The 15689-nt window shown below is 33.6% G+C and overlaps 1 protein-coding gene across 4 annotated transcripts in view; it reads right to left on the reverse strand.

Annotated features, from left to right (window-relative positions):
- Window positions 1–1057: 1057 nt before the first annotated feature.
- LOC134529513 (uncharacterized) overlaps window positions 1058–15689 on the reverse strand; it is a 159521-nt gene continuing 144889 nt past the window's right edge. For all 4 annotated transcript variants that reach the window (XM_063363671.1, XM_063363674.1, XM_063363673.1 and 1 more), the window contains one exon: window positions 1058–6898. In XM_063363671.1, coding sequence (XP_063219741.1) covers window positions 4206–6898 — 2693 coding nt within the window. In that variant the 3' untranslated portion in view covers window positions 1058–4205. The remainder of the gene's footprint in view (window positions 6899–15689) is intronic.

Here is a 15689-nt window from a genome sequence, read left to right on the forward strand (position 1 = left end):
GGTAAAATTCAAGTAAGATGGCTTTTTTGGGTGATACATAGAAGTTAAATTGCTTAACAATAACATCTGTTTTGAAAAATTACTTTCAAAATTTTGACATGTTAACTTACAAAATAAGAAATGTGTACTAGCAAATTTGTTACTTTTTTATTCTTGTTAGCAGGGGCACAATGGGTTAGCTAACCAATGACAAAAATTTACTTGTATTCCATCTAAAGTTTAGCAGTATTGGTGTGCAGTGTCACTGTAAGCTAGTAAATTTAATGAAAAAAAAATTTTTAGTTTTTATTATTTCTCTTGGTAAGCTCGATAATCCTAAGATTGAGAAAAATCTACTGTTAGTAGCATACACCAGAGTGCAATCAAATCCAAAAATATGAAACTTGGGGTACCATTTAACTTTATAAAACTCATGCAAATTACTTACAGGTTAGTTTTTTGCAACCTAAATTTACTACATTTAATAACTGTAGATGAAGATCATAATATCCAATTATATTTTTGAAGTAACAAAGTGGTTTTTGTATTAGAGTTAATAATCAGCTGGTTCTACCCAACAATAAACCCATTTTATTTACCACACACTGCCATACAAATAAAATTATCAACTGTTATAAAATAACTAAACTGAATGGACGGAGTAAGAAAGGCCAATGCTTTGAAAATATACATTATTTAATAAAACTTTCTAATAAATTTTCTTTTTGATTAATATGACTTACTTGTAAATAACTAAATGCATATTGGTGCATATGTATGTATATATATATATATATATATACACACACACACACAGTGGCGTAGCCAGGATTTGTGTATAGGGGGTGTTAAGAAGCATGGCCCCCCGTATTAAAGCGGGGGGTCCGGGAAAATTTGGATTTTAAGGTGTAAAATTGTGCTATTTTAGCAGTTTTCGGTTCTTAAATTTAAATATTGTAATGGTAAAAATTTTATTAATTTTAATATGAAATTTGTTTGAGTGATGAATAAGAAACTAATTAAAGATTTGGTGCTAGGGGGGGGGGGGGGGGGGTTAGAACCCATAAAACCCCCCCCCCCCCCCTGGCTAAGCCCCTGTGTGTATATATATATATATATATGCCTGCCCATTCTCGTTACAAGTTTGTGGATCTTAATCAAGAGTAAAGATATCACATTTGAACTAATTTAAACTAAGCTGTGTGTGACAAACTATATAAATATTAAATAAATCATAATAAGTACATACTAATAACTAACAGACCCAGACAATGTTTCTGAATACATATACCATATTTACAAATGCTAACTGAAAATAAAGAAAATATAGAAGACAAGTAAATATTATAAAAAAAATAACATCAAGAAACAAATATTTTTTGATATTGTTATAATTAGGACTGAGCTGATGCTATCTCATTAGGAAGCGAGACTATATAATACCTTATAAATAAGCACAACAATAAATCAATACAAATCTTGATCAGGAACCACTTAGCACACTGGATCATCGGGAGTAAAAGAAAGGTTATTTTGCATCAACAAGACTGATAAACTAATAAGCTAGCATGTAAAGACAGTTTGTATCATTCAACATGTACATGGAATATTCAAAACTCATAGATGAATATTTTCTTTCAAGCTAGGATATCAATGAAAAAAAATATTTCCAGCTGTCATTTGTTGAGTGTGCATCTCATAACTTACTTTAATTCACAGATACTTCTATCGGTATAATTAGTTCTTATTATCAAGCAAGAACAATAAATTATCATCAAGTGCACTGGTAGAATATATTTTTTGCTGTGCATCTGGCATTGTATGTTGTGGTTTTAAAATTAAACAACGCAAAACTTCAGTAAAAATTAAATTGGTGGTTTTTGACATGTCAAAAAAAGGCAGTGCAAATACCAATAATTCTGAATTTATGTAGGCCTTTATCCTGGCATGAAAAAAATTCATTACCAAAGTCATGCAGATTTATAACTTTCAGAAGTCATTTATTTATTAGTGTATCAAACTGACTAACATGAGATCCATTAAATTAATCATAAAATGGATTAAATTGTCAAAAATTCTTTAATGACCTTGTTGCAAAACTCAATAAAAGCACTGAACAAATACTTAACTTTCTGTCCAGTCATTCTGTAATATTCTCACCAGATGAATAATAAAATGCATTAAAATGATCTGTTACAACAAAAAAACAAATTTTGAGAAATTTTACTTTTTACATAGTGTTTCATATTAACAAAAGACTTGTAACTGAACTATTTATTCAAAAGACTTGAAATATCTTAATTTCTAGCTGCCTGTCCAGCTACATTAGAATAAATAGCAAAATTTTGTACAGACACTTGTTTCAGCACATAATAAAAGCATTATATGCAGTGTAATATTAATACTTACATCAAAATACTTCAAATATCAAATCCATACTTATTTTTAGACACAAAAATAAACAATTTAAGAGTGAATTTGTTAATAGTCATTTCAATTTAAGTATTATATTGGTTTAAAGGCAAACCAATATTTGAAGATTAATGGCAGCACAAATAGTGTTTGTACAAAACAGCCGTTGGCTCCCAGTATGCATTGATGTCTGAGACCATGCTAAAACCATTGCCAATGGTTCACCTAGCCTGTTATTTGCTATACTGAACGAGAGAAAAATAAATGTACTGAATAATAAAATAAAAAAATAGTAATTTTATATTTTAAATGATAAACCATAAAATGAACAACTGGCCAGTTATGTAAAATTTCTTAATCAAATAAATATGCAAAAAATTAAGAAATAATATATATCAGCTACATTGAAACCTGAAAACATAACAATTGCAAAAAAAAAAAACATTTAAAACTAATAACTATAAATTAAATGCAATGTGAATTAAACTTTAATCCTGTCTTATATATCTTCCAAATAAAATAAATTGTTAGCTAGATATATATTAAGTACTACTATGCCAGCAAAAAACCTTTCTTCTCATATCCATGCTAACAATTATTCAATTAGGTGGGAAACTGCATCAGCCAAGCCCTAATACACTAGGCAACTTAGTTTTGAATGCCTGCAAAATAGCCAACTAAAATACCAACTGTCCAAAATGTTATGTAATAGAAATACTACAGCAATGGCACAATTTTGAACACAAATGTGGAATTTGGTTCTAGTTACAAAATTACTTCTCACATAGGAATATCGAGGACTATTTACCTCTCAACAAAAATATTATATTATGTATATACATATGTAAAAAAGCACTTTACAAAACCAATGATGACATTCATGAACATCAAAGTCTTAAAAGTGCAAAATATTTAAAATATAACCAGAATCAACAAGGAATGCCATTTATACTCCTTTACAACTATTATTCTGTGCACCCATAAAAATCAAGTTCACGACCACATAGTTTAGCTACAAATACACCTTTACATCATTGAAAATGTTATCAAACTTCCTGTGATATTAAAAAAATACATTCTTAAAACAAACTGTTCTAAGACCTAAAGTATATACATTTTTGACAATATGAAAAAATAAGTAGGCAAGAAACCAACTCAAATACTTAGGTCTCTGAAAGTTACTCTCATTTATCATCAAATAAACGAGTATTTAATGCTGCATGTTTTGTCAATTCATACCAAAAATTAACCTTGGAATGTTGGTACAGGAATGACCACAAAGTTAAACCATCATTTCCCTAATGAACACCTCAAAAACCCCAACAATATAATACTGTTCCACAACTAATTCAGAAAAAAAATTAGATCTCAAAAAAGGACCATAAAATACCTTGCAAGGAATCCAAAGAAATGAAATAAATATCTGAGCAAAATGAATGACAGATTTTTGTTACATTTTACAATATACAATCCCTAAAATGACAAAGTATTGTAATTATAGTTCTGATACACAAGACACACCAAATGCAATAATGAAAGACTGAAAAAGCATGGTGAACCACACTATATTTGTACTAAAGTGCAGTTACTTTTATGTATATCTATCAAGTTCACTTGACTAGATATGATGTCACACAAAATATCTAACTTCTGCACATTTCAAGGAAACACAAACTTTATGCTTGAATGAATGCTTAGTATGAATTTGGCTGTTTTTAGGCAGCAATACTGCTAAGTGTGCATAACACAGGTGGCTGTAAAATTTGTTTGTAAAAATAAAAGCAGTCTTCTGAACAGAATTCACTTACAATTCACTACCTTTTCTTTGAAATATTTCCCTTTGTGATGTGCTTGGCTGTATGCGACTTTTTTGATGACTTCTCTCCTTTGGCTGCTTCACGTTTCCTTTTGGATGGTAGTTCTGGAGATCCACTGCAACAGGAACAGCCTCGTTTGATGTGCCCCCTCAGTGATGAACGCCTCTCAAATCTAGAGTTCCTTTGGATTTTGCAAGCTCCTTTGGAACATGCAGAATTACTACTCAACTGAGAAACACCTTGTGCTGGTTCACAATTAATGTCTTCGTTTACAATTACACTGGGCATATTGGTATCAGCAATAAGAAATCTCATAATGGTATCATTGTTCACATTAGCACACATATCTTGTTTTTTAGTATTTTGATGTGGTTTAGGGGAATTCGTTTGATGCCTGGTCGGCAAGTTAGTCTGGGAACTGAAAGAGTAAACATTTTTAGGCTTTAACATATGACTGGAAATATCAACACTATCTACACTTCTAGAACAATTGTCTCCCAATGCTTCAGCATCACTCAACCTTCCATTATCAATGTTTGTTAAACTGCGGGCATTACCAGTCTTCTTGCTTGTGATCTGACACGTGCGTAAATGCTTTTCGTTTTGAGATGAAGCTGCAACTTGACTAATCACACGCATTTCTTGTTGAAGTTCAGGAACCCTACTACTTTTTACATCAGAAATGGACACAGATGAAAAGCATGGAGGAATTGGATTGTTACTGGCACTATCATCAGAATTCACAGCAACTCTGAAGGATGAAAAATCATCTAGTTTATCATGGCATTCAAATTCCTCTTCGTTTGCAACAGTCCTGTGCGAACTGGAGGTTTCCCACGTTTCCTGAGGATCACCATGATCATTAAAATACTGGTTCGGGCGGTTCAGTCGTGCTCTCTTTATTACATCTTGATGTGCAAATCTTTTACCATAGGTGTAAGTAAACTTTTGTACTGCTGTCAAAGAGGGTGCAGTATTTACAGATTGTGTGGACTCAACTAGTCTCACACGTCTTACTGTAGACATCCGTACTGGAGAACGTGACCTGACTGGAGAAGAAGGCTGACCTGGAGATGGAGGCTGGATTGGAGATGGAAAAGTAACTTCTACTGGTGAGGCAACCGTGCTGGTGTAATTATCTAGCAGAGTAACACTGTCTTCAGAAGAATTGGATGATGAACTCTGGTAGGAGCCAGTTAAGAGCAAACCTTTAGAATGAACAATCAAATTATTATTTGCTGGTAACGATTCTGGTAATTTTTTTTTGCAGCTAACATTGTCAGGTTTTAGGATACTCACATTGCTTTGGGCATTTGAAAATTTGTCCAAACCATGACTGACATGTAATAAGACATCTCCATTAATTCCTGCATCAGATGACTTTTTTCTGTTCCACAAATCTCCACTGTTTTTGCAATTAGTGAAATTTTGTGCAGAAAAATTACCAGTGGAAGTCTGCACAATAACTTGATTAGATTTTTGACATGAAACACTCCCATTTTCTTTTTTTGAGTGATTTGCTGGAGTACTGTATACTTTTGTCAGCTCTCTCAACTTGGATTTATGTTTTGTAATCTTTTCAGATAAATTCTTCTTGTGTTCTTTATTTACAAAAGATTGTTTCCAATCCAAAAGCTGACTTCCATACGTATTGTAAGCAGTTTGCTTGATTACTTTAGATCTGTCTGAAATCTCTTCTACTTTACGGCCATGTGAACTTTGAGAACCGTCCTGGCTGCTTGATGTATAGCCCAAGGCTTGAAGATCTGTACTTCTGTATGGTTCTGATGACTCGGGACTACAGTCAGTATCCTGCAGTGTTTGTTCAAATGATGATGAATTTGTGTCCAGTAACAAATCTGCTTCAGGAAAAAGATCACTTGTGCTTGGTTCATCAACACCCAAATCCTCACATTCTTCTGACAAACTTTTTTGAAATCTAAGTTCTTTTTCAACCTTCGCAATCCTTTGCTGCATTACGAGCTCAACTTTATCACTCAGTTTTTCAGGTTTTGCAGGGACATCATTTCTACGATAAGATGGCAAAAGTGAAGCATCTACACAATGTCGCTTTGCAATGGATTCCAACTTGGCATCTGACAGATATGTGTGATGTTCTTGAGTTAAGTCTTCAACTTCTAAGGGTGTATCTGATAACTGCACACACACTCCTGCATGCTCGATAATTATATCAGTATCTCCCTCATCCTTATGCAGGGTTGACAATTTAGCCTTTTTTGGAGGAGAAACACCACTAGTGATGTAGCGCCAAGAGGCTTCTCTTGCAGCAGCTTGTTTTTTCCTTCGTAAATTATGTGCTGCAATATCCATTTGAGAATTAATACTGGATCTACTCAAATCTGCACTACCCAAGGAGCAACTTTTCTGCAATACAGCAACCTTCTGTGGAATGTTTATACTCTCCAAATTGTCTCTATCAGATAAATTCTTCTTTACGTCAGTTCCAGAACTCACAAGTTTTGCAGTGTTACTTACTGGTGAACTTTCGGCAACAGCATTAAAATGGTCAGATGTTTTAAGCACTGCCTGGGAAGAACTACTTTTGGCACCTCCTTCACCATCACTCACATTCCTTAAGATCAAAATGTTTCCTTCAAAATCAGGCCTGTCTTTTTGAAATATTGTTAATCTTCCACCAATTTGATTGTAGAGCTCAGATTGTTGAGAATCTGGAAAAAATATATATATATATATATATATATATATAAATAATATTACACACAGAGCAAAAAATACAAAAATTGGCATGGCAAAATAACAACAATCACTTGTGCTATAAAATAATACAAAATTAAACTGAGATTAGAATTTTCAGCACTGGCCAATTTGCTAAAATTATTAGAAAATTATTGTAATGGTTCACTGCAAGAAAACCTTTACCAAGAAAATAAAGGTTCATTGAATGTTTCTGTATGTTAATGATGATGCACTTTTTATCAATTCACAATACTTTGAAAATAAATGTAAATGTTGATAAAAAATACAAGCCTAATAATTATAAAAACTTGCAAGATATAAATAGTTTAAAACTAGTATATAACATATAAGTAGTAAAAGCTGCTTGGAGTTAAGCATGGACAATACTGGTTACCTCTCGATATAATAAAATAAAACACTTGAAAGACCCATTCTGCAATATGTCATATGCTGGTCAATTGTGTGGTGCAGTTGCCTAGGTAATGAAAAAAAATCACTTGGAAGCTACTGCAAGCAGATAGTTTCTGATTAAATACAAAAATAAATAGTTAATGTTCTTTATTTCCAAGACTTCGAACAGTACATATTGAAAAAAACTAGATGTCATATGAATAAGTTTCCCTTTAGGTTATTTAACGGAGAATAAAAAAGGGGGGGGGGGGGGGGACTGTACAGTTGGTTAGCTCATTTAATTCCATTCAATATTTTTTGCCTTTAATTGTTTGGTGATAAAATACATCAAGATGAGCTGCCATATTGAAACAGAAATGAAATGCAAACAATAAAAACATTTCCACTGCTGGAAAAAAAAGGTTGAAATAAATTGTAAGCTTGAAAAGCCCAATATATTCAGAATTTCCGTACAACAATAAAAGTTGCCAGGTATGGAACTGCCTTGTACATGATGACTAATAATTGGAAGGGGAGGCACAACAATAAAGTTCTGATAATTTACTGCAGGGTCCTTTAATTGGCTAGGAGATTTTCTACACGTTGCCTAATTTGATGCAGTCTCCAAATAAGAAATAGATTATCTCAATACAAGTAATACATTATTTAGAATTGTGTAAATCATGTAAAATATGCAAAAACAATTATTATAGATTAGCAGCAGCACCATAACTTGAGCTGGTGAACCCCCCCCCCCCCCCTTACATATACGCACACACAAATATTGTGGTTTGCCAAGTGTTTACATGTACAAAACTTCTTTGAAATGCTGTCTTTACATTCAGGTTTTGTACTTTCACATTATTTTAATGTATTTAAAACCATAAAATCTTTCAGTCATACACTCAACTGCATGCCAGATAATTTGCCCAACTACAGTAAACTCTCGATTATCCGTGTTAATTGGGACCTTCCGATGCCCGGATAATTGAATGCCCATAAAAAACCCCGGATAATCCGTTTCACCACTTAAAAATGGTGTATTTACTGGCAAAAGAGGGTCTCTTCAGTAGAATTATATGAGTACAAACAAAGGCTTTGTATACCACGTCCCAGCTTATTAGACCGTAAACAATACTGGCACTGTGTTGCCGCCATCCTTCTCCTGTCCCCTTTATTACTACGGGAAGGAGAGCGGCGTCAGTCCCAACTCAGCATCTCCCTCCACCCTTTTAACGACCTAAACCAAACATACAAAGCATTGTCAACATCTGCGTGGGTAGATGTTTTCATGCTTTTACGTTTAGAAGGCCCTGCCACACTGTCTGATCTACTAGCAAACTGCAAAAGTTTTTCTTCACTTTTATTAATGTCTCGCACGGTTTGGATTCCAATTTCATATTCCTGTGCTAATTTCGCGGCAGTTTCTCCTTTTTTTAACCTGTCCACAACTTCTAACTTCTCTGCTATTGTCAGCACTTTACGTTTCCTTTTACCAGACATGATTACAAAAACAAATGTGCCTGGGAGAACTGATGTTAATAACTGCGTGAAAAATGCCTCTTCCAGCCGTAAGGAGTGTGGAAAAGTAAAAGAGGTAAAGGGACCTTTTTTTTTTTTTAGCGTGGCGGGGCGCTGTGAAAAGAAAATTTAAAAAAAGGGGGGGGGGGGGGGGGTGGGGGAGGGAGTTGAGCCGGAAGCAGCAGTCAAGGCATTCCTTTTTGGTTTAAAGTGTGACAAATTGACGGGTGAAGGTGGCGGGGGAACGAGGGTCTGAAGGGTCAGGTAAAAGGCTTTCTGACACAGCAGTAAAAAAAAAAAAAAAAAAAAAAAAAGCGCGACACCCGGTCTTTTTTTTTTACAACTTCATAAAAAAATCAAGCACGGATAACCCGAAAACCGGATAATCCAGGCCCGGATAATCGAGAGTTTACTGTATTTCAAATATACATATGAAGCAAAACAAATGTTTGTGGAGGATTTTATTGAACATCTTTGAAATAATTTTTCCCTATATGATGCAGCCAAATTTCTTGATTGTGAGAAAATCTTTGCAGTGCACTGTGTTAGCAAAAACTAAAATTCTAAAATTTTAAAGTTATTTTTGTGCATCATAAAGACATAAGTACCATCAGTTGGGGTAACATTGGCCCTTTGAGGGTAACTTTGGCCCAAGACAAAAAACATGTTAAACCATGTTACAACTCTTCTAAATATTTATTAGATGTGTATCATCACATCTAATAAATATTTTGAAGAGTTGTAACATGGTTTAACATATTTTTTGTCTTGGGCCAAAGTTACCCTCAAAGGGCCAATGTTACCCCAACTGACGGTACATTATAAATATATTTGTCACTATTTTTTAATATTTCTAGCCAGTCACATAGATTTTATTTGTAAAACCATACCATGATAAGCTATTTTCTTGTGTTAGCAGTTGGCAGTAGGTACATTCCACATTGTGAACAGTTTGTAGTTAGATAGCTTGGAGTATGAATTGTAGGTCTCACTTTACATCAAACTCACTTTGGACACAAGAGTTAAAGACAACTCAATGTTTCTCATTCTTCTAAAAGCACTTTAAGTTTCGAGGATTACTCCAGTTATGTTTTACACGTCATTAACAAGGTCCTTTAGACATAGACACATACAACAAAATTCAAGGAAATTGTGGGAGGAATCTGCCATGGCCTATAGTGAGAACCCATCCCAGCATTTGCCCGAATGATTTAGGGAAACCATGGAAAACTGAAATCAGGAAGGATGGACAGGGATTTCAACTGATGTTCTACTGAATGTTGAGTCAACATTTTACTATTGCGCCACCTTGCTTGATCTTACTCCAGGTGTAATACACCAGAGAGATAAGCACCCGAGTTTTAGAACATGTAACAAAAATCATTAATATAGCATGTACAAATGTGCAATCTGCAAGGTAGACCATTTGACCACTCCAAGCTAAGCCTGACAAGAAAGTGTTGTTTACAAGAAAAGGCCACATACTATAGAAATGAAACATTCTATATTTTAATAGGCAGACACATCTCTATTAAAATGAGACAAAAGTTCTGCAGATAGGAAAGTTATCATTAAAATCACAAAAAAAATTTAAAGCAGCACTTTTCTTAGGCCTATAGGTGTGCAAGATAAGATACTAAAGCTAGCCCCACACAATTTCCAATTCTTAACAATTTTTCTGCCTATTTATTCATAGTAAAAAAAAAATTAATGGACGTATGCCACAGCTGGTTTTCACTGTATGTCATAGAGAAACTACAAGAATAGACAAGAAAGATGAATACACAAACACACAGAAAAAAAGCCAAAATCAGCCAATGTCAAATGTTAAATGAATAGACAGCACAGAGAATTATGTTGTAGGATTTAGTCAGGGAGAATATCACAACACAGAAAAACACTGTGGGTTGATGACGAGATGGTTGTAACAGGAGCAACAATCTTGAACATAGCGACAAACAGACGAACCCAACAATGATACAAAACAGATATTCTGGACAGCACGATAGCACAGAACACAGTAGGCTTCCCAACACAAAACAGTTGTGGTATTTCGGGAACTGACATTTGTTCCCTTCATCAAGCACAAACCAACTGATAGCACACACTAGAAAAACAGAGGTTTGTGTGTGTTTTACTTATCTCCTGGCACGGCCAATGACAGGTGAGCACTCACCTGACTGGTCGTGCATCCAAGAGCTTAAGTTATTGGCTGGTGTCTTGCTGCGAGGGTTGTTGGTTTGGATTTATTTTTTGTTAATTACTTTGTTTTAGTTAATGTATCAATAATGTTTTTTAAAAAATTCAATATTTTGTTGATTGATAACTTTGTTATTGGTGACAATAAATGCTCATTCCTTAAGTTTCTTTTTAATTAGGTGCTCTTCCTGTATGAGTGAAGTATCATTGTCCCAGAGTATTTTATGACTATTGTCCCAGGCATGTTTGGCAAGTCTAGATTTTGAAATGAAACTATTTATTATTTCAAGCGTTATGAAAATTCCGATCACATGAGGGGAATAGTTATGTACATGGTGGGGAACCGGTAGAGGAGAGAACTGCATGGGAGAGGTTGACATGACACAGCATACTTGCACAATAGCATAATTTTGTGCTCACATACTTACATATAGTTATTTGATCTGCGAAAGCCAAAGAGAATTATGTTTCCTATACCTCATATTATAATAAGCAAGAAGTTTCATTTCTGTCGCACGTGGACTCCAGGCACACATTTTTTTGAGTTTCACCCCTCTTTATGCTGATTTTGTGCTCTCTTTTTTGTACTGTCTATTCATTTAACATTGTCTGATTTTGGCTTATTTTTCTGGGTGTTGTCTATTCTAGTGGTTTCTCTATGACATACGGTGAAAACCAGCAATGGAGTATATCTATAAGAATGTTTTTAATCAAGCTTCCCAACTGCAAGAATCATTTTAAGAACATATTTATTTATGTAAAGCTGTGACATGATGAGAAGGCGGTCGACTGCCCCCCTACATTTGCCCAACTGCCAAATAAAGCCACTCGCCTGGCCGGGAAGAAGATCAGCATTTGTTCTTATTAGATTGATAACTAAAACCAATTTAAATTACATAGCAAATATTTTACATCATGCCTCCTGTGCCATTGTGCCATGCTTGTGATAATCGCTGACAAATGTCCAGCCTTATAGGCAGTTCCTCAGAAACTGGATATTTTTCATTAGGATACAGCTACCCGAAAGTCAAAACTGCATTAGGCAGACATAGACTTTGGAGTTGGTAAATCATGAACTTTTAAGGAAACATGTTATAAATGGTGAAACTGTGCAGGTTTACCTATAAATGTACTTGACCAGTATGCTGTATTAATGTATTCACTGATGCAATTAAGGCCATATTTTCAATTAGTGAAATACCTATATAGAAATTTTTACAAACAGTAAAACATGAATACTTTGAATTGATGTAGTTTTTCAGGGCTATTTTACAAAATACGCGACATGATCTGACGAAAACTCACCGATCATGACACTGGAGGAAAACAAACAAGTATTTCTTCACAGAAATGAACCATGAAGACTTCCATTAACGGAAACCTTTCAAAAATGTATCGCCAACAGGAAAAAAAAAAATGCTGAAGGTGAACCAATTAACTGGCTGACAATGAGATGGATCAGGATTGAGAAGCCCAAACCATTTGCTATCAAACATAAAACTACTTTCTTACCAGAAATGTAATTTGGAATAATTAATATCCAAGAGAAAAATGGAAAGGGACATCCTTTAGAAAGCCTAGCTAATGTTCTACATAGTACATCAAGACCAATCTCCATGAAAAAAAAAGAAAAAGATTTAATGGGCCTCTTGAAGTTTATACCTCCTATTAATCACCACTATTATAAAAACTTGAAGACTGCAAGAGGTATCCTGCAAGACGAACCTGTCAGTGATGACGACTGCATCACTTATACAGAATAGAGGCAATGAATAAATTTCTATTTGTATTTTAGTAATTTGTATTATTTTTTCCACAATCCAGGCTATCAATTTAAATACTTACAATAATAATGATTACTTTTTCATGTAAAAGAGTTTTGTACTGTGCATATTTGTTTAGTAAAATTACTTGTATACAAACCACTCAGGATATTTTGTCAATACCTTTCAGTTAGCAATGTGACTAACTCCATACAAAGTGGGTTTTGTATTGGAGATATATTTATAAAGTGCTGAAAACATACCCTTAATTGTAAGAAAATAAAGGAGCATTCAAAATATGCTAAAAAAAAAAAAATTATAGCATTTTTTTATAGATAAATAACTGTTTGTACTGAAGATTTTTATTTGATGGAATTAATTGGCTTGGTTACTGAACGCCATAATTAATTATCTCAAAACCATATTTACTCCTTTTTCACCCCTCAGGGGTTGAATTTCACAAAATGGTAAAATTTTGGTTGGTAGTTTACATATGATTTTTATTGGTGTACAAAATAATTTATTACGCTTAATTTAATTTAAAGATATAATTATTCTTCTTAAAACCATACTTACCATTTTTCACCCCTTAACAGTTGAATTAGGTTAATTTAAAAATTAAAAATAGTGGTTGGTAGTTTTGTTAGGTAAATTATTGTTACCCAATATTATTTATTACACTTAATTAAATTCAGAGCCATAATTAATTATCTTTCAAACAGATTTACCCCTTTTAAACCTCTAAGTGGGTTGAACTTCGCAAAATATAACTTTTTTTACTAATAGTATTGGCGTGTTTATTATTGGTGCCCAATATCATTTATTACACTTAATTAAATTTGGAGATATATTTATCAATCTTAATCCATACTTACCCTTTTGAATTATGCAAAATGTCAAATTTGTGGTTGGTAGTTTTCTTAAGTTTATTATTAGTAGGTACCCAATATTATCAAGCTTAATTAAATTCGGAGATATAATTATTAATCTTAAAAATATACACCCTTTTAATCTCTCAGGAACTGAATCTACCCAAAATATAAATTTTTTTTATGTTAATTACTGATACCCAACATCTTCTTATGCTTGATTAATTTCAGAGATTTAATTATGTTAAAACCATATTTACCCCTTAGGGGTGGAATCCTGTAAATGTATATAGCCTGGTTTTCAAATTAGCCAAAGACCTTACTATTTTTTAAAACAAAGTTCACCAAAATCAGTAAAGTAGTTTTCGATTGATGCTCGAACAGACAGACATTTTTGATTTCTCAATAATGTAAATAGCCATATCCAATAGTTTTTTCATCATTTCATCCAATGTACAGACTTTTTGCCTCAAACAGTTTTATTATAGTATAGATTAACTGTGAATAATTATGTGTTTAACTTGAAGCGATGAAACAATGAAAAATAACTGCCGTACCAACTGAAGCTGTTTTGTTTACTGCACTGAAGTGCCATTAACATTTCAGCCACACTAATCTTTTCTATCTAGTCATGTATATGACTTTCTTCCCATAGCATAGTTTTCTCATTTACACATCAATTTTAATAATTTTGTGCTTTTTCAGTTACAGTAGATAATCGCAACCGCAAACCTTCCGTAATAATTAAAATGTCTATCACATAAATACGCACTTTCAAACCACATGCAAGATGTCTGTTGTCTGTGTCCATTAAACATCAGAAGGTTAACCAAACTTGGAGCTTTAGGGAACTTGTGCTGTGCTGCGTTGCCTTGCAGGGATGTCAAATTTTGAATAAGCAACACACAGTTAAAGGAAAATTGTACGTGGGTTATTCAGGTAAATATGGTAATATGCAGACACAATTTTGAAAATGATTTAGTTAACTAATGTTTTTATAACAAATGGCCTTTGAAAAAACTATTGCAATACAAAAACCAGCTAATCTAAAAAAAATCTGACCCATGACAAAAAATCCCAGACTGTTCCAGGTTTACTTTTCTTGGTCTGTGGCCATCTCCTGTAGATGCTGTGTGTTTCAAATTTATTATGTTCTTGTACAGCCAAGTAGAGAAAACTCAAGCATGGTACAAAGTAGGTCACAGAAGGCACTGTATAATTTCCGGGGAACGCTCGAAGCCTACGGCCTAACTGGTGCCACGTCACCAAAGAAAATGACCCCAGGGCACTTCCAAAAGTTTATAAATATGAATTATGTGCCTGAGAACAGTATCTAACGTTTGTCATGACTGTGAACAGGAGACAAGCAACCATCAGACAATTTTTCTCACAGCTGATGCAAAATCAGCGTGTGAGTAAAACATTCAGATTAAGTTGGCACACAATCACCTATTCTCACATATACTATAACTTAACCAATATATGTAAAAGGTTTACATATATTGTTAAGATTACATTTTTTTAGTAAAATTAACAAAATCAATTTACTGTCTCATTAATTATCTCAAAAAGATTAAGTCAATATATAACCAAATAAATAGTGTTTGTTAAATTACAGAACATAATGTATTTTGAAAATGTTACATGATTTTGTAAAAATGTAGCATTCTTGCAAGAATACACTAAAAATGGAAATCACATTTACATATCAGTACTAGTCAGGGATTGCTTGATGTTTAGGGCATATGGTTTTTTTTAGCAACAATAATAGGTTGTACATCCTCTTCTATAATATTTCTTTATCTAGAATGTACCTACCTGCCTTTTAATAAAAATTAATAAGTGAATACTAGAACGTCTAATTTTTACCACAAGAAGCCAGTTATAAAGGACCCTGAAAAGGTCATTGTGAAATGGGAAAGGATGGAAAATTCATGGAAACATGAGGGATTATATATATTTAGGGGGCAGTCAAAAGCATAGCCCGGGTGTCTACCAAGCCCATACAAAAAAAAAACAGT

The sequence above is a fragment of the Bacillus rossius genome, chromosome 2 (assembly GCF_032445375.1).
Source record: "Bacillus rossius redtenbacheri isolate Brsri chromosome 2, Brsri_v3, whole genome shotgun sequence".
Taxonomy (NCBI): Eukaryota; Metazoa; Arthropoda; class Insecta; order Phasmatodea; family Bacillidae; genus Bacillus; species Bacillus rossius.